Source organism: Mauremys reevesii, linkage group 1 (genome assembly GCF_016161935.1).
Source record: "Mauremys reevesii isolate NIE-2019 linkage group 1, ASM1616193v1, whole genome shotgun sequence".
Classification (NCBI taxonomy): domain Eukaryota; kingdom Metazoa; phylum Chordata; order Testudines; family Geoemydidae; genus Mauremys; species Mauremys reevesii.
This window is the reverse complement of record NC_052623.1, coordinates 359,934,629-359,954,013: the sequence shown is the minus strand read 5'-3', so window position 1 is coordinate 359,954,013 and position 19,385 is coordinate 359,934,629. Positions and strand designations below refer to the sequence as shown.

The 19,385-nt window shown below is 56.4% G+C and overlaps 1 protein-coding gene across 2 annotated transcripts; it reads right to left on the bottom strand.

Annotated features, from left to right (window-relative positions):
- Window positions 1–708: 708 nt before the first annotated feature.
- LOC120395671 (C-type lectin-like) lies at window positions 709–18,734 on the bottom strand. 2 transcript variants are annotated; one of them, XM_039520292.1, is made up of 6 exons: window positions 18,667–18,734; window positions 14,610–14,689; window positions 13,314–13,426; window positions 8,060–8,200; window positions 6,194–6,308; window positions 709–1,015 (listed from the first exon to the last, which is right to left on the bottom strand). In XM_039520292.1, the coding sequence occupies exons 2-6, from the start codon at window positions 14,674–14,676 to the stop codon at window positions 900–902; spliced, it is 552 nt and encodes a 183-aa protein (XP_039376226.1). In that variant the 5' UTR covers window positions 14,677–14,689; window positions 18,667–18,734; the 3' UTR covers window positions 709–899. The 2 variants fall into 2 exon arrangements, with proteins under 2 accessions (XP_039376226.1, XP_039376225.1); XM_039520291.1 differs by lacking the exon at window positions 18,667–18,734 and adding an exon at window positions 16,063–16,261.
- Between the last annotated feature and the right edge of the window lie 651 nt (window positions 18,735–19,385).

Sequence of the window (19,385 nt, the reverse complement as noted above, 5' to 3'; positions counted from 1 at the left end):
AAAGGAGCTGTACTGTGGGGGGTCCCTACCCCTGGTGCCCCTGAACGGGGCTCACGTTTGTGGCTTTGCCAGGAGGCCAGTTCGGTTTTAAAGCTGAAATCTCACAAACTGGGTCTGCCAGGTTGGTGACTGTTCTAGCTGCTATTTGAATGGGATTGAAGCAGGAGAGCCCCTGTCCCTGGAGGAGAGGCCTGGGGCCAGCACAATAAGGGGATGCTCTGGGAGAGGCTGTATGAAGGCTGGGGGCAGAGAACACCCCGACAGTCAGGGACAGAGATAAATGTAACAGGGAAAAGGAGAAGGGATGTTCCCAGGGTCACGCAGGATCCCTCCAGCAGAGCTGGGATTGGAACCCAGGAGTCCTGGCTCAGTCTTTTTTGGTTTGTATTCCTGCTCTGCAAGATGAGCAGGTGCATTGCAGGCAGGCTAGACAGGTCCTGCTCTGGAGAGCGCTGAGATGAGGACAGGAGGGATGAGCACCCGGGGTGGGGGGTAGAAGGGAGTGGGATGAATGGGCCGTGTCTCAGGGGTAGTGAATATCCACTTTTTAACCAGAAGGGCAGGGCCCTCCTCATTCTTAATACAGTCCATTTCCTTCCCCTGAAGCGCTGGCTCTGGGTGCTGAGGCTGGGGCCAGGCGACACAGGGAACTGTCCATGCCAGAGTCAGGAACACAAGAAAGGAGACACAGACTGAGCTGAATGCTGGAGGGAAAGTTTATTATCACTGCACTGTGCTGAGATGGCTGAGAAGAGCAGAGCGTGGGTGCGACAGGGAGAGAAGGGGGCAGAGCAGAGCGGGAGTGACACAGTGTAACTCAGCGATGCTTTGCAGAAGGGACTTTGCAACCTGGGACACAGGATCTGGTCTCCCCGGGGAGCCAGAGGGATCCAATTCACTCACAGCCCAGGTACTGGGAGTCCTCTGGTCCAGGCGAGCTGCCTCCCATAGGGTTTGTGCTCACAAATGAAGGGGTGTCTCTCTTCACAGGGATAATCGTGCCATTTCTGAAAACCTAGAAAGAAAAACAGAAATGACCCGTGGGGTGGGGCAGGCTGGGCCGTTCCTGCTCATACAGTGACCCCTCCCCCACCCCGTTCCGTGCCCCTTGCAGAAGATCCCAGCTCCTGTGCACAGCCCTGAGGAAGAGGAGGGTGGGATGGAGCCCTGAGCGCCCCAGATTGGGGCAGCCCCATCCTGAAAAGAGAGGCCGAGACTCAGTGTGAAAGGGGAGACGCCTGGTCCATGTGCTACTGCTCCTACCTCGCCCCCCATTCCGTGCCCCCCACCCCAGCCAGAGGGCAGAGGAGAGAGCGAGAGCCCTGCCCCGCGACTGGGGCACCCATCTCCTACTGCCCCAGGAGTCAGTGTCACCGGCCTGCTGTGCACGGAGCAGCACGTTCCTCCCTCAGACCCCGTTACCCCTCTGCTCTGGGGGTGTCTGTGCTCGTGCCCGGGGGCTGCCCGGCAATAGGATTCCTGCGTAGTCAGGCCAGAGAGAGCCCAGGGAAGGACAGTCCTGGGGCTGGGCTGGGTGGGCTCAGCCCCTGTCATAAACAGATAAGGGTTAAGGTCTCTTTTACCTGTAAAGGGTTAACAAGCTCAGTAACCTGATGAACACCTGACCAGAGGACCAATCAAGGGACAGGATAACTTAAAATCTCTGTGGAGGGAAGGCTTTGTCTGTGTCCTTTGTTTGATTTGCCGTTCTCTTTTTGGCTTTAAGAGAGGCCAGACAAATCTTCAAGTTCTCCAAGTTTTCCTGAAGTATTTTCTTCTATTCAGTCTAGTGAGTATTAGAAAGGCGGACTAGTCTTATAATTTAATTTCTGCATTTGCAATTGTGTGTTTTGCTGAAGGAATATCTTTATTTCTGTTTGCTGTTACTTTGATTATTCTGAGGAGGAGGGAGGGGAAGTCTCTCCAGTTCTTATAAGTTAGACCCTGTATTTTTCCATCCTGGTATTACAGAGATAATGTACTTTCTTTCTTTCTTTTAATAAAATCTTTTCTTTTTAGAACTTGATTGATTTCTTCCCTTGTTTGGATTTTCAGGGGAAGGGGAGGGGGGAAAAGTGAATCCCTCTTTGTTTGATTCAAGGAGTTTGAATCAAGGTATCTCTCCCAAGGACAAGGGGAGGGGGAAGAAGGTGGGGGAAATGGATTATTTCCCTTTGTGTTGAGATTCAAGGTGTTTGGATCTGTGTTCCCCAGGGGAAGTTTTTGGGGGAACAGGGAGTGTGTCAGACACTTAAAACTTGACTGGTGGCAGCAAGAACCAGATCTAAACTAGTTTAGTTTAGAGGAGTCCATGCAGGTCCCCATCTTGTGAACGCTAAAGTTCAAAGTGGGGAATAAACCTATGACAGCCCCTCAGCAGCACCCCAGGCCCAGCAGGGAGCAGGGCCGCCCAGAGGATTCAGGGGGCCTGGGGCAAAGCAATGTCAGGGGCCCCTTTCATAAAAAAATTGCAATACTATACAATGCTATATTCTTGTGGGAGCCCCTGCGGGGCCTGGCGCAAATTGCCCCACTTGCTCCGCACCCACGGGTGGCCCTGGGAAAAATAAACCTTTTGCATCTCGGCACAAACCCAGTTTTGAGAAAACTTCTTTACAAGGTATCATTGGTTCTCAGCATCAGCTAGTGCTAAAAGGCACTAAAGCTCATTGAAAGGGTTGGACAAATATTTTCCGTCAAAACTTTTTCTGGATCGAAAACTAGGGGTTTTTAAAAAGCAGAAAAAAATCACGGACAATGTCTGCTTTCCTTCAAAATTTGTTGTGGTTTTTTTAATTGAAAAGCTGAAATTAGTTTGCCAAAACCTGAATATGGTTTGGGGTTTCAGAGGTGTGGGCCAAATATTGGCTGCTTGCTGTGTTTGATTGTTTAAAGAAACAATAAAAAACATTCTGCTTAAAAAAAATCCAAAACTTTTGAACCACCTCAGCTTGTGACCAAACGCCTGAGCCCATCCAGGCAGAGATTTTTCCAGGTTTCTGATACTCTGCTGGCTTCCTTGACTCATATCTGTCTCCATAACTTCGGGTTCATTTAGCTTAGAACATAAGAACAGCCATACTGGGTCAAACCAAAGGTCCATCCATCCCAGTATCTGTCTACCGACAGTGGCCAATGCCAAGTGCCCCAGAGGGAGTGAACCTAACAGGCAATGATCAAGTGATCTCTCTCCTGTCATCCATCTCCACCCTCTGACAAACAGAGACTAGGAACACCATTCCTTACCCATCCTGGCTAATAGCCATTAATGGACTTAACCTCCATGAATTTATCTGTTTCATAGAGACTGGCTCTGTGGAGTCCCTCACAAACTGGAGACGGTTACTGTGGGTTTGTCTTTAGTATAGCTTATGTACATACGCCACAAACTGAGCATTTGAGCTTGTTCCGGAATCTGGGATGAGCCTATGTTGTGAAAACTGAAATGCTCAAAATAGCACATGCATGTGAAGGGACACAGGGTGCTAAAATTCAATTAACCCAGGGGGTCTCAAACTGAGGGTCAGGACCCCTCAGGGGGTCACGAGGTTATTACTGGGGGTCACGAGCTGTCAGCCTCCACCTTAAAGCCCACGTTGCCTCCAGCATTTATAATAGTGTTAAATATATAAAAAAGTGTTTTTAATTTATAAGGGGGGGGGGTCACACTCAGAGGTTTGCTATGTGAAAGGGGTCACCAGTACAAAAGCCTACTTTGAAGCCTCAGGGAATGCAGGGGAGGGGGCTAATTTTAAATGAAGCTCCCCTCCCCTGACATGAATCTCCCTATGGCACTGAAATTACATACAGACTAGAATTTGGCATTTGAGAAGTGAAAGGGATGGGAGCCCTAAGGGAGAAGCTAACAGCTTGGCTCTTCTGCAAGCCCCAAACTGCTGAATGAGCTTTAGGGTAGGGAAGGCTGTGCCTCCCAAACAGCCTGGCCCTGCCCCCTATCCATCCCCCACCCACTTCCTGCCCCCCGACTGCCCTCCCCCCTGAGAATCCCCGACCCATCCTGCTCCTTGTCCCCTCACCGTCCCCCACAGACCCCACCCCTGCTCCCTGTCCCCTGACTGCCCCGACCACCATCCACCCCCCCGCTGGGTCCTGACAGACCCCCGGAACGCCCACAATCCAACCCCCCCATTCCCTGTCCCCTGGCCGCCCCAACCTCTGCCCCCTCCCTGTGCCCTGACTGTCCCTGGGACTCCCTGCCCCTTAGCCAACCCCCACCCCCGGCTCCTCCCTCACCCGGAGCCTCAGCGCATCCAGCAGCGTCGCTTGACAGCTGCACAGCATGGCTCCGGCGGGGCTCCTGAGCCCCTCCCCACTCAGAGCCACATGGTGAGGGGGCGGGGCCTGAGCCCCTGCCCCCTCAGAGCCACGTGGTGAGGGGGCGGGGCATGAGCCCCTCCCCTCTCAGAGCCACGTGGTGAGGGGGCGGGGCCTGAGCCCCTCCCCCCTCAGAGCCACGTGGTGAGGGGGCGGGGCATGAGCCCCTCCCCTCTCAGAGCCACGTGGTGAGGGGGCGGGGCTGCGAGCTCCACGCTGAGCTCAGCTCCCTCCGCTCGGCCTGGAGCTCGCAGCCCCGCCCTCTCGCCACGCGGCTCTGAGCGGGGAGGGGCTCGGGCCCCACCGGGGCCACGCTGCCGCTGGCGAGCGAAGCTCCTGGATGCGCTAAGGCTCTGGGAGAGGGGCGGAGGCGGGGTTGGGTCGGGCTGGGCCAGGGAGGGAGCCTCAGCCACTCTCGTGGGGGCCCCTGCAGAGCCCGGGGCCTGGGGCAAATTGCCCCACTTGCCCCCCCCTCTGGGCGGCCCTGGCAGGGAGCTCCGCAGGGGGGGGGCATAGACCATTCTCAGTGCCCTGTTCCCTGGGGTGCGGGTTTCTGCTGCTCTTTGACTCTATCCCCGTCCAGTGACTGCGGCCCTGGCTGTGCCCATCTGCCGGCACCAGGCCTGATGGACAGTGAGCCTGTAACTGAACATGATATGATGACACATATGAACCAGGGTCTGAGTTAAGGTTATGGGGCAGCCTTAGTCTGGTACTGCCTTGACTTTGTGACCTTCAAGCCCCTTTAATGTAGGTTTTTGGGTGTAATTTATGAATAGTTTATGAAAGTAACAAATAATTAATGTTTTAGTTAAAGGTTAATTGATTACTAATAGGACTGTTGATTAATCACAGTTAACTCATGTGATTAACTCAAAAAAATTAATTGCAATAAAAAATTTATCGTGATTAATCACGATTAATTTTTTTAATCGCTTGAGAGCCCTAATAATTTATGCTTTAGTTAAAGGTTAATCGATTATTACAGAGCCCAGTGTGTCAATTGGCTGCTTGTCACTGTCTGACACACCCGGCTCAGGGCTGGACCAGTGATAAATGGAATTGGTCTGAGAGCCCCGGCCCTGCCTCTCGCTCCCCACACCCCCTGGCACTGTAAGCCCTGTACAGACACAGCCGCCAATGACTGGGGCCGGCAGGGAATTTGTTGTGTTTTTTCTGTTCACAGTGTGTCTGCAAACCGACCCGTTGTTACCCACCAACGCTGGCTAGTCGCTGCCTGGGTCATTCAGAACTTCTTCCCCTCCCCGCTGGCGCTGTGAGCACCCAGTCACTTACACCACATCCTGCGGGGTCTGCTCCCTGGCTGCAGCTTCTGCTTAAGATCCTCTGAGGAGACTGTGCAGCACTTTCACAAGCAGCTGTTGTGTGTGCAAATGCCTGTGAGTAACATGACCCCACGAGGGGGCCAAATGCAGCTCCCATCCCCAAATCACTGGGTGGATCAGTGTTTGCACAGTTCAGCCTGCTTGACACCCTGGTGCAGTGGAGTAGGGGTGCAACAGAGACTCAGAGCCATCACCCTTAACAACTCCGCAGAGTCCCCCTTTAGGGCCAGGTGTGTGTGTGTGTCTGTTTGCACGCGTGTGCATATGTCTCTCCTGCCTGTCACTGGAGCAGACACATGACTTGACCCAGGGAAGCTGGTAAGTAGGATTTTACCAGGTGAGACAAGGGGTTCTCTCCTGACTGCCCTCCCAGCATGGGGCAGGGAAGAGAGAGGAGCAAGGATCTGCACTCCAGAGCGCGCTGGGGCCAGCCCGGATCAGTATCTCAGGACCTGTGTGGTCAGAGGGCTGCTAGGGTGGTAGGTCCATGGGGGTCTGAGCCGCCTGCTTACCTGAATCGGGAGATGACCCTGCGCAGTGCTCCTCTGGTTTCAGATTATTGGGTTGCCCCTTCTCCCAAGCTGTGAAACCGAGCATGGAATTATCTGACCATTTCCAGTGTTGATCCTGCAGAGACAAAGGAGAGCAGAGCCCCTGTTAAACCCAAGGTTACACAGCTAGAGACGTGCCCCGGAGCCGAGGGGCCATGGGCAGGGCACGGGCAGTGGCTGCCCAGTGACCCTGGAGACACTGATCATTGCTATGAAATGTCAGCGCTGACAACCAGGGCTACATTTACTGGCAGCTGAAGTTACACCAGGACCTGCCCAAGCCTCAGACGCATGAAAATAGCAAGTGAAGGGAGAGTCTCCAGCACCCCCAGCTCCTGCCGTCCGCACATCGCACTGTCGGGGATCAGGGACTGCAGCAGAATTAGTCACCTGGCGACCCACCCCTGCTCTTACTCCTGCTCCTGCTTGTTTCCCAGCCCTGCTCCTGCTCAGTCCTGGCCACCTCAGCTTGCTCCTGGTCCCGGCTTCCTTACCCTGCCCCTGGGCTCCGGCTCTGACCCTTGATGTGCCGCCTGGGTCCCCTCCTGCCTCTGACCCTCGGCTTGGCTATTAATGCCTGACTCCGGCTCTGACCCTTGTATTGGAGCCGCTTCCTGCTCCTGCTCCGACCATTAATCCTGACAGCCCACGGCCCCGCCTCTATCGTGTGTCCCTTGGGCTGTTTGCTGGGGAGGGAGCCTTGTGCAGGAGTCTGCGCCATCACCCGCCCCCCCCCCCCCGAAACACCAGCCTCTCCCGCGCTCTGGGGCCAGACAGGAGCGGCTGCAGCAGGGTACATCTGTGCTGCCCCCGGAGCTCCCCCGTCTCCCATCGGCGCCACCGGCGGCATTGCTCTGCGGCTGCCGGCCGGCCAGCAGGGCCAGCAGCACCCAGCACGTGCGCCCAGCCCCGAGCTCTCAGAAACGACGCGTTCAGCCTCGGCAGCTGGGAGTGTGGATTGAATAGAAGATTTGTCCTCGTGCAAGTCCCACGTCACACACACGACCACACACACTATCCCTGCCGGCGTCCTGCCCTGAGTCCAGGGGGGAGCAGCAGCAGCTGAGCAGGGCCCCAGGGAGAGACACTGACTGAGCCTGGCCTGGAAACCAGCCTGTTTACTGGACTGGAGACCCCCCCACCCCCCAGCACTGGCCTGCAGAGCCCTGACTGGCGACTGCACTGGCCCCGGGGCCAAACAAGAGCCGCGGTGGCTCCCTTTGAGCTGTAAGTGATGAAGCCTCTGTAGCCAGGGGGGATCTGCAACCTCCCCGTTCCCGCCAGCCCCAGTCGCTGCCCTTTCCTGGGCCTGTGTTGGGGGGGTATCGGGACCCACCGGGGCTCCCCCTACAGGCCTGGAGCTGACGCGCCTCTGGCCAGGTGACCCCCCCTCCCTGAGCCCACCCTGAGGACGAATACACAGAGCGACAGCACTCCCAGGGCTCTGCTGCCCTCGCATTGGTCGCTCTGCCCGTGGGGCTGCCCCTTTCCCCGAGCCCTCGTCTAGACGTCTCGTCCGTGTGGGGCGGGGCTGACTCTCGTGCCGGGCGTGCACGGTCTGAGCACAACGGGCCGGTGTGGTGGGTCCCTGGGCGCTAGTGTCACGAACGTGAATATTAGTAACAGCAGCTTATACTCTGCACCGGGCGCTGGGGATCGATCCTGTGACTGAAAACCCAGGCGGTTACAGCCCCTTTTCACCCCGTTCCAATGGAAATCCTGCTCTGGCGCCACCCCCGCCCCAAACAACAACCTCACTGAGCAGAGACCCAGAGCCCAGGGGCTGGGGAGGGGCTGCCAGAGGCAGAGCGGGCACCGGGCACTCACCCCATGGGGGTCTGACAGTCCAATCCAGACGGCGCGGTTCTTTTGGTGGTAGTGCTTGATGTAATGGGCCACCATTTTATTTTCTCCAGGACTCTGAATGGAGACGAGATGGGCCCCGTGCCTCTCGTGCTGGCAATGAACCTGAGACAAGAGAAACCAGAGCTAGTTACCCCCCAGCCCCAGTGCAGGGAGCAGCAGGAGCGAGTCCAGCTCTGTTCTGGGGCCCTGCCTCCCCCGGGCAGCCAGGGCTGTGAGGGGACAGGACCCCCTGGTAGCGCCTCTCCCCTCCCCAGGACCAACGGGGGGAGCAGGTAGAGCCGCCTCCCTCCCTCCATCCCCCCTTCACCTTCCCAGCCCCCACCCCGCGCGGCACAGCCACAGCCACCCTGTGCCCTGCTGGCGTCACCCAATCCCTCCCGCCCCAGCTCCTGGGCTCTGCTCTGAGCACTGGCCTGCCCTGGGCCATGGCTCTGCCAGACACCCGCTGTCATGCTGGGAGGAGAGCACGGGTGGGGCGGATGAAGGGCACTGTGCTGACCCAGGCACTCGGACTCTGCCAGGCGCTCGGCTTGTGCCCGTGAGCAATTAGCACCACGTGACCTCAGTGCAGCCCTGGCCGAGGGGATTTCCTGGCAGATCTCACAGGGTCCTGGAGCCCGGCCTCCAGCCAAGCCCAGAAGCCTACACAGCAATGAAACTGCCCTGCTGCCCGAGCCTTAGGGGGTCCTTCATGCGGGTCCCCACATCTGTACCCCAGAGTTCAGAGTGGGGAAGGAACCTGACAGGGGTCATGGCCGCAAGCAGCTGAATGTGAGCTCTGAGAGCCGAGCTGCACACGAGGGCAGGTGTGAGCCTGGAACGTGCAGGCACAGGGACAGGGACAGGCACAGGCACAGGCAGTGGGTGAAACTTCCCCTGGGGGAGGCTTGTTCCTGTCCCGCCTCTTCTGCCTACGGCTCTGCCCAGACTCCACCCCTGCTCCGCCCCCAGGCCCTGCCTGCTGCTGACTGGCCACTCACCTCTTCACCCCCCCCCCACAAGTTCCCCCCTCTCTTTTACCCTCCTCACCCTCCCCGCCACACCCCCCTACTGGTCACGAGATACCCCCCGGCCTGCCATGCCGCTGGCTCACCACTCCCCTCCTCACCCTGCTGCTGGCCCCACCACCGCGAGATCCCCCCCTTGTCACCCTAAAGCACTAATAACATTTCCCTGTGGGAACTGAACAGCTATAGATCAATCGCCAGGCGGATTCTCCGCTGCGTGGCAGAGTTCGGTGCATACTGTATAGAGAGAGACTTGGTTTTTCAGGCTACCTGCACCAACCTGAAGCCTAATCTCTCCTTTTTCGAAAGGGTTTGTCCCTGACAGCCTGCGTTAAGGCAGCACTTTAATCACCTTTCTTCCACAGAATTCCCTGCCAGGCTCGCTCACTTAAACTGGGTTGGAATAAAACAGCTAGATCAAGAAATAAACTCACTGGCTATGTCTGCTCCTCCTTGAGCGAGCTTAGTGAAAAATACTTCTGCTGGGTAGAGAATAAGTCGTATGGCATGGTACCAAGTATCAGATGGGTAACCGTGTTAGTCGTGCTTCATTAACACTTTAATGGCCCGTTAACACGTTCAGTGATCTGTTACTAGGTCTCTGGAAGAACAGCGAATCATCAAGTGATCCATCCCCTGTCGCCCATGCCCAGCTTCTGGCAAACAGAGGCCAGGGACACCATCCCTGCCCCTCCTGGCTAATAGCCACTGATAAGCCTATACTCAGGGATCCCCTCCTCTCCCCTCTTCACTCCCCCCACTGCTGCTGGCTCACCGCTCACATCCTCAAACGCCCCAGAGGGCCCAAGGGGGTGTGAGGAGGAGGGATGCGGCCAGCTGCGAAGGGGGGTGGAATGGAGGAGAGGAGACGAGCGGAGAAAGACTCACCAGGCAGCAGCAGCAGGTGATAGGAGCCTCCTGGAAGGGTCAGAGCAGGGAGGGGAAGAGGCGAGGGGGGAGCCACCACAGCCCAGGTGTCTGGGCACGACTTGAGCACAGGGCTGTGGGGTTGCAGCAGGGACGGGGTGTTACACGTATACGGCACTAGTGAGACCAGCACTGGGCTCCATCCATCCGCTCCTCCGGCAGGACATTAACAAATTAGAGAGCTCAGAAAAGAGCTCCAAGAACGACACGAGGTCTAGAAAATCTGCCTCACAGAGGGAGACTTGCAGGAAAGCCAGAAGGTTTCTGACTGTCCCTCCTTCCACTGTCCATCCCGCCTATCCACAGATGTCCTTGCCCTGTCCCCATGCCCCAGACACAGCCCTGCTGGGTAATGGGTCTGTGACCTGCCCCTGTTCTATGCCGACCTGGAGCAACTGCTCCCACAATAGCTACAGGCCAAAGCACTAAACAGCATTGCAGGGGCACTTCAGAGCAGAGACAGCAGAAACCACAGTTCCCCCAGCCCCCCAGAGCACAAGCACAGGGAATTCCCCACATCCACATGCACCCAGCGCCCCACACAGCATTACCCAGCGTTATAGCAGTAGGGATGTGCTACCGCCCAGCTGACCTGGATGGCGATAGTGACTGTGAAATGCTCAGGGAGATTAGAGAGGCTAAAATAAAAATTAAAACGTCAATGGGGGATTTCATCTATCCCTTATCCACTATCCCCTACCCACTAGGTACTATCCATTGGGTAAAAACATGAGGAGTCCTTGTGGCACCTTAGAGACTAACACATTTATTTGAGCATAAGCTTTCGTGGGCTACAGCCCACTTCATCAGATGCATGGAGTGGAAAATACAATAGGCAGGTGTATATATTACAGCACATGAAAAGATGGGAGTTGCCTGACCAAGTGGGGGATCAGTGCTAACAAGGCCAATTCAAACAGGGTGGATGTAGCCTATTCCCAACAGTTGACAAGAACGGGTGAATATCAAGAGGGACAATTACTTTTTGTAGTGACCCAGCCACTTCCAGTCTTTATTCAGGCCTAATTTGATGGTTTCAGCCAAGTCCTAAAGTAGAAACTAATTTGTGCCAATCCCTCAAACACCTACAGGATCTCTATCAATCGGTCTTAAAACTAAAATACCAACCCGGGGAAGTGAAGAACCAGATTGACAGAGCCAGAAGGGTACCTAGAAGTCACTTACTACAAGACAGGCCCAAGAAAGAAAGTATCAGAACGCCACTAGCTGTCACCTACAGCCCCCAACTAAAACCTCTCCAGCACATCATCAAGGATCTACAACCTATCCTGAAGGACGATCCCTCACTCACAGACCTTGGGAGACAGGCCAGTCCTAGCCTACAGACAGCCCCGAAACCTGAAGCAAATACTTGCCAGCAACTGCACACCACACAACAAAACACTAATCCAGGACCTATCCCTGCAACAAACCCCTTTGTTAAATCTGGCCCCATATCTATTCAAGGGACACCATCATAGGACCTAATCATATCAGCCACATCATCAGGGGCTCGTTCACCTGCACATCTACCAATGTGATATATGCCATCATGTGCCAGCAATGCCCCTCTGCCATGTACATTGGCCAAACTGGACAGTCTCTACGCAAAAGAATAAATGGACACAAATGTGGCATTCAAAATCCAGTAGGAGAGCACTTCAGACACCCTGGACACTCAGTAACAGACTTAAAAGTGGCCATTCTTCACCAAAAAAAATTCAAAAACAGATGAGAAACTGCAGAACTGGAATTAATTTGCAAACTTGACACCATCAAATTAGGCCTGAATAAAGACTGTGAGTGGCTGGGCCACTACAAAAAGTAATTTTCCCTCTGTTGATACACACACCTTGAGACCTTCAGCACAGCCCTGCCACCGGAGCTAAGGGAGCTGCTCTGGTAACACTGAGTAAAGAGCAGGCCCTTCCCGAGCTGCCTGATAGAGGGAGACAAGACCCCACCTGGGCCCAGGCCGTCCCTGGTGTCCCTGGCAGACACAGCGCATAACAAGCGTGTTGGATCCAGAGGAGATCGTGCCCCACCGGGAGCTACGTTTATGTTGTGTTCTGCTCCCCAGCCTGGCCAGGGCAGGTTGTTCCCTCACAGCCTGTTCCCAGGGCTCTGTCTGGGGCCGTGGGACATGTGCCATCCCCGGGCTCCCACCTAGGGTTGCCAGGCGTCCATTTTTTCCCCAGAACGCCCAGTCGGAAAGGGACCCTGGCGGCTCTGGTCAGCACTTCCGACCAGGCCGTTAAAAGTCCAGTTGGCAGCACAGCGGGGGCCCAGGTATAAAGCAGGCTCCCTACCTGCCCTAGCTCCGCATGGAGCCCCAAGGCACATAGGAAGCAAGGGAGGCTCCACGTGCTGTCCCTGCCCTGAGAGCCAGTTCCGCAGCTCCCATTGGCTGGGAGCCGCAACCAATGGGAACTGCGGGAAAGCACCTGCAGGCACAAGGGCACGTGCTGAGCCTTCCTGTCCACCCATATACATAGGGGCCGCAGGGAGCTGGTGGCCAGTTCCTAGGAGCTGCAGTAAGAGCTGCTGGGACCTCATAACCCAAAGCTGCTCCCACATCCCAACCCCATGCTCAGCCCTCAGCCCTCTCCTGCACCCCAAACCTCTCATCCCAGGCCCCTCCCCAGAGTCCACACCCCCAGCCAGAGCCCTGACCCTACCTCAACTCTCCTGCACCCCAAACCTCTCATCCCAGGCCCCACCCCAGAGTCCACACCCCCAGCCAGAGCCCTGACCCTACCTCAACTCTCCTGCACCCCAAACTCCTCATCTCCAGCCCCATCCAGGAGCCCATACACCCCCTCCAGCACTCCAAACCCCTCGGTAAACCCTGGGGCCCCCTCCTCCACCCCAAACCCTTCATCCCCACCCCCACCCTAGAGCCCACACCGCCAGCCCAGATCCCAGCCCTCCCACTGCAACCCAAATCCCTCATCCCTGGTCCCACCCCAGAGTTCGCATCCCCAGACAGAGTCATCACCGCCCCCTCTGCACCCAACCCCTTACTCCAGCCTGTGAAAGTGCGTGAGGATGGGGGACAGTGACAGAGGAAGGGGAAATGAAGCAAGTCGGGGCGGGGCCTCGGAGAAGGTGTGGGGCAGGGGTGTGAGCTTAGAAAGTTGGCAACACTCCCCCCTCCCCTCCTACCAAAGTGGATTCCCCGCCCAGCTCATTTACTCTGATATTCACCCTAAATCGCCCCATCCCCCCAGCCTCCGGCTCCAGCCCAGCGCCCCTGCGCCCCGCTGCCCCCAGCCTCTCACCTCAGCCTCCATCCAGTTTTTCTCTTGGGGGAAGAATTGATAGCAGCTGTCATGGAAGGAGAGCCAGCCTGCGGGACACGACATAGCCTGTGCCCCTGCTGAGAGAGAGGGGGCTGGGGCCATGGTGGGGACAGGACACTGCGGTTAGAGGCTGTTTTGGAGGCACAGCCACAGCTTTCCCATTAGCACAAAAACATCGGGAGCCGGTTTGGGGCTGTGTCTGGCTGGCAGGACCCTCCAGGCCCTGGCGCTGCAGGAAGAAGCTGGGTTTGCTCAGACCTCAGCTTGGCAGAACGGAGCCCCTGGAACCCAGCTCTGAGCAGGGATCTCAGCAGGGCAGGGCCTCTGGGTTTGGATGGGATGTTGGCTCCTTTCCCATGGCTCCCTGGGGGAGACAAAGGAGGCAGTGACTGTGGGGTGGCTGATAGACCCTCCCTGCCCCAGGGAACTGGGAAAAATGGAGCTGCCAGCCACAGTGGCCCCCGTTCAGCTGCAGCCCTCGGGCAGAGGGAATTCCTACCACCCTGAGCTTCTCCCCATCTCCCCTTGGGCCATGCAGGACAGTGGGACCAGGGAAGCCGGCAGGGGGGCAGGAAGGGAACACCCAGGGCCATGGGGTGAAGCTGGGGGAGCAGTGGGGTTGGCATAGACTGGGACTAGGCAGGAAATCGGGGCAGGGGCCCAGTTCTGGATGGAAGGAGCTGGGGGGTTGTAGGAGGAGGGAAGGGAGAGAGGTGCCAGGGAGGTGGGGCATAGAGGGGGGGTAGCAGGGATCTGTGGGGCTGGAGCAGAGGGGAGGGGAACACTGGGCAGGCTCTGCCCTTCTCAGGCCTGGGGGCACAGAGGGACGGGGTGGAGCCGTGTCCCAGTGGGGGGAGGGAACGGGACAGTCTGAGGAGAAAGACACAGTGTGCAGGGACTGGGGCAGCCCAGCCGGGAGCAGAGGCCGGATGGGGGAGAAGCTGGGGCTGGAGCGGAGCCATGAGCAGCCCTTGGAGAGGGACCCCGTGGGGACACGGCCGGCCAGTGGGAGGGGACCACAGGAGCGGGGAATGGGAGCCTGCAGCTGACGGGGGCTGAGCGCCCGTTGCCCAGGGACTGGCCCCACCCAATCCTCATGGGAAGAGCCGACCCTGGGGGGCCTTTCACCCACCTTCTCTCACCCGCTCCCTGGGGAGGGGCCGCAGGGCCTGGGCTCCCCCCGGGCAGTGACCCCCAGCAGCAGGAGATGGGCAGTGGCTCTGGGAGCGACGAGGGAAATGAATCCACTTCCCGAGGGGCCGGGCAGGGACTCACCTGCCAGCGAGGGGTTAAAGATCAGGCAGCCGAGGAGGCAGAGGCTGAAGTAGGCGACTGGCCCCATCTTCTCACTTCCCCTGGGGAGAAAACACACCTGGGAGATGGGACCATGAGAGGCTGGGACACCCCCCAGAGCAGCCCCCCTTTTCCAATGGGGCATTTCACAGGGGGAGGCGCTTCAGAGCTGGGACTGTTTGCTAAAGGGTCTGGCTGGAAGGGCCCCCAGAGGGATCCCGTCCCCCAGCCCTGGGGCACCGAGCTCGGAGCCCATCTGCCTGGGTCCGAAGGGCCCTTCCTCCTCCACCCCTCCCTGAGCCGGGCCCCAGGGACAGAACTGGACACTCAGCAGGGAGCCAGGTCCCAGCTCCTCAGTGGCTGGGCTCTGCAAGCAGCATCTCCAGGGACTCCCCAGCCCAGGGCTGCAGGTGGGGAGGAGCCAGGGGTCAGCAGGGAGGCCGTGGTCACTCAGATGGGACCTGGGTCCCAGGCAACAGGGTCCCATTTGCAGAGCAAAGCAGTTCTCAGAAGGGGCATTTGCCATTTCCCGCTGCCCCTCTCTCCTCCATGCTGGGGCTGGCAGGTCCCCTCGGTAGCCACCTACATGGAACTTGGGGGGAGGGCACAGGCGGCAGCAGGGCTGCCCAGTGGGGGGGCAAGTGGGGCAATTTGCCCCAGGCCCCACAGGGGCCCCCACAAGAATATAGTATTGCAACTTTTTTTTATGGAAGGGGCCCCTGAAATTGCTTTGCCCCAGGCCCCCTGAATCCTCTGGGCAGCCCTGGGTGGCAGGAAGGGAGAGTTTGGAAGAGGCCCCAGTGGCACCAGGATGGAGGCCAGTCTGTGTGCACGTGGCTGGAATGCCAGCTGCAGGTGCAGCACCTCTGCAATCGTTCTCTGACTAGAGAGCTGGGTTAGTGTTAGAAACCTGGAGCCTCTTGTGTTATCACCCAGCACCTGGTACATGAAACACCCACTGACCACTGGGGCCTTTCCCCACTAACAGGTGTGTTAATCACACTCATATCTCCAGCTCCAGGATCATGTGTCTGGAAAGCCAACACCGCGTGGTTGGGCCGGGGAGGGGGGGAGGTGTTATAGTTACTGCAGCCCATGGTGGGGGCTGGGACCCCCGTTGCACCATGACTGGAAGAAGGGGTCGAATGGGAGAGCCGCCCTGCAGAGAGATGCTCCAGCAGGGACTGGACACAGGACTGGAGGCTGGGCCCAGCTCCCGGAGGGGCAGAGCGCTGGGCACAGCTCCGCAGGGCGTTAGGGTGCCACGTGCAGGGCTGTGCTGGGGGGGAGGAAGGGGGGAGACAGAGACGGCCCCAGGCTCAGGGCTCAGGGGACACACACGGGACAAGCCTGGCCACCCACCCCCGTAACAGATCAGCTGCCGCCAGCCCCCAGCGCAGGAGGAGGAGGAAGCTGGAGGAAGCCAGGGTCTCACCTGAGTGTCTCGCTGGGTAGCTGCTCTGGTGCAAGGCCAGTCCAAGTGCAGCCTGCATGGGACACTGGCCGGGCCCGGGGCATTTATAGACCAGGGCGGGGAGGGGACCGGATGTCAGTACTGAACATGCAGATCTGTGCTGATGGCAGCTACAATCATTGAACGCCCAGGCAGACAGAGCTAAGAGGAGCCAGGGCCCAGCCACCAGCCGGGCTGGGAGCAGGAGGAAGCGTTTGTCATTGTGGCTGTGGGGAGCCATCGTGCCCTGGCCCTGACTGGCCCAACTGCTCACGTCCATCTTGTCCCTTGGAAAGTTCGGGGCAGAGCCCCAGGGAGTGTAAATCAGCTGGAGTCCCCCTGAAGTCAGTGGGGGGATCCCCAGCGGGTACAGGCTGGTGTGGGGCTACTGGAGTCCTTGGGGTCAGAGCCCCAGCGGGGGGTGTTGCTCAGAGCTCCGCTGGAATCAGCGGGGCTAGAACCCCAGCGGGTGTGAACTGCCCAGAGCTCCACGGGGGTCACTGGACTCACCCCATCAGTGCAGGGTAAAACGGCAACTTCCCAATTCCCGGCCCTCAGGCCCGGGGAGCCCTCGGCCCATCACGCGCCCTGTGCTTGGCTCCTCAGTGCCCTGCACTGGGTGTTGTCATTTGCACCTGTGCAAAGAGAGTGGGAAATGCACCATCCTCCCTGGGTGGCAATTTACACGTTCCGGGCCCTGGTGTAAATGGTGACGTATGGAGTCGGGGACAATCAGGCCCATGAGAATTGGATTATAACTGGAGGGTGCTGCCTGGGGCCGAGGTTTTGGCCCTGTTCTGGGCTGCCCATGCTCCCTCGGGTCTGTCTCTGCTGCATTTCAAGGGAGCCCATTACCCTGGTATGTAGGTGCTGACCGTGGCCCAATGAAAGCGGTGTCAGACTTGCCCCCGAAGTGACTCTGATCTCACATGTCTGTGGCTTGGCTGCTGGTATCTGGGGCTAGTGAGGCTGTTTAGAGGCCGGGCACAGCACAGACCCTGTGAATTCGTGACACCTGGTAACGTCCCCTCATCTCATTTCCAAGCACCAGCTGACTCCTACTGTGAATTTGATGCATAGATTGCAAGGCCAGGAGGGACCACTGGGATCACCTGGTCTGACCCCCGTAAAACACAGGCCAGAGACCTGCCCCGCAATAATGCCTAGAGCGGAGCTGTTAGAAAAACATCCAAAGTTGATTTTAAAATTGCCCGTGATGGAGAATCCACCACGACCCTGGGGAAGTTGTTCCAGTTACTCTCACTGGCAAAAATTTCTGCCTCATTTCCAGTCTGGATTTGTCTAGCTTCAGCTCCCAGGACTGGACCGTGTTACACCTTCGTCTGCTAGACTGGGGAGCCCATTGCTCAATAGCTGTTCCCATGTAGGTATTTACAGACTGGAATCAAGTCCCCCCTTAACCTTTTCTTTGCTCAGCTGAACAGATTGAGCTCCCTGAGTCTAGCACTGTGAGGCAGGTTTTCTAATCCTTTAATCCTTCTCGTGGCTCTTCCCTGACCCCTCTCCAAATTATCAACATCCTTCTTGAACCGGGAACACCAGAACTGGGCACAGGATCCCAGCAGCAGTCGCACCACTGCCAAACACAGAGGTAAAATAACCCCTCTGCTCCGACTTGAGACTCCCCTGGTTTTGTATCCCAGGTTTGCATTAATCCTTTTGGCTACAACATTGTGCTGATAACTAATGTTCAGCTGGTTACCCACCCCCACCCCCAAGTCATTTACACAGTCCCTGCTTCCCAGGACAGGCCCCTATCCTGTAAGTCTGGCCTGTGTTCTGTGTTCCTAGAGGTCTGCATTTACATTTAGCCACACTGAGAGGCAAATTATTTGCTTCACCCAGTTTACCAGGAAATCCAGATCGCTCTCTATCAGTGACCTGCCCTTGTAGCCCTCAGGATTAATCTGCTTGCCTGCATAGATATATCTTTTCTTATGAGTATTGTATTGTAATGGGTTCATAGATTCATATTAAAAAGCAGTTTGGCTGTAATGCAAGAAATCTACAGGCCAAAAACTGCATGTTAAGCTAAAGGAAAGTTAGCATATCTATATCCTGGGCCCTTTTACCCAGAAAAGCAAAGGTGACCTTTTAAACTTGTTTTTCCTATAGCAAAATGAAGTACCTATGCCAAGGGAATAATTGGAGATACACCAATCTCCGAGGACTAGAAGGGACCTTGAAAGGTCATTGAGTCCAGCCCCCTGCCTTCACTAGCAGGACCAATTTTTGCCCCAGATCCCTAAGTGGCCCCCTCAAGATTGAACTCACAACTCTGGGTTTAGCAGGCCAATGCTCAAACCACTGAGCTATCCCTCACCCCTAGGTCTAAGACCTTTACCTAGACCAACAGATAATGAAGGATGGCAGAGGGTTTTTTTCAAAGTTGTACCCACAGACTTAACGAGTACACCCCAAGTGCACAGGTACCTGTCGTCCATACGCACATACAAAGTAGCCTATGGGGTAAGTTTACCCTAACATTTCTGTGGGGAAAGAGTGAAATTTGGGCATAAGAGGAAGGATTTCCAAGATTTATTCCTATAAAAAGAGGTAACCTACCTCACTATGGTACCTCCTCGTCCTTCTTCTTCACTTCTCTCTACTCTCCACTACTCTTCTCTTCACTACACTTCACTAGAGAGTAAATTCTAAAGTAGCTTTGACAGCTCTTCACATTAGTTTCCACTGTACGCTTCTGCAAGAGGTGTGAAACCAGAACCACCAGAGGCGGGGTCCTGTATTTTCCACCACCAGGTTATCAAAACAGGGTATGAGTATTAATCAAAGTTTGCAGCACATAATATTGTATTATCATATGTAGCTCTTGAATAACACTAATACAATTGTAACTCTGTCATTCTAAGTGTTTTACCGTTTACTTACTATTTAACTGATTTTAATAAAAAGTCGTTATGACTCTATCTGTCTCAGTGTGAGCTTCCTGTCATACCCCCGAGGGTCCCTTTATAAATTTTGTGGAGCCTGATTCGGGACACGAACTCTCCCGGACTGCACCTCTGATCCGTCTGCCTCAGTATTCCCCAGGATTTGGCAAGTCCCGACAGAGGGAAAAGACCTCTCGGTTTGCTACGAGCCATCGAGGGAAGAGAGGGAATGTACCCCCATCCCTCTATTATTTCCTTGGGACTTATTGAACTAAGTGTTAAAAAAGCAGTTAAGGGGTGTTATTTCCTGTTGTTTCTGTGAAGGAACGCCTGCAGTTTCAGAGTAAAGCGACAGAGAATTTATTCTAGTTTTTTGATTAAGCTAGTAAAGTT

Excerpts from the sequence above, each read along its gene's own strand:
- LOC120395671 (XM_039520291.1), bottom strand. The coding sequence starts at position 16,145 with ATGCCCCGGGCCCGGCCAGTGTCCCATGCAGGCTGCACTTGGACTGGC. Across the intron at positions 13,427-14,609 it reads CTTTAACCCCTCGCTGGCAG|CCCCCTCTCTCTCAGCAGGG; the intron begins GTGAGTCCCTGC and ends CCATGGCCCCAG. Across the intron at positions 8,201-13,313 it reads AAAACTGGATGGAGGCTGAG|GTTCATTGCCAGCACGAGAG; the intron begins GTGAGAGGCTGG and ends CTCTTGTCTCAG.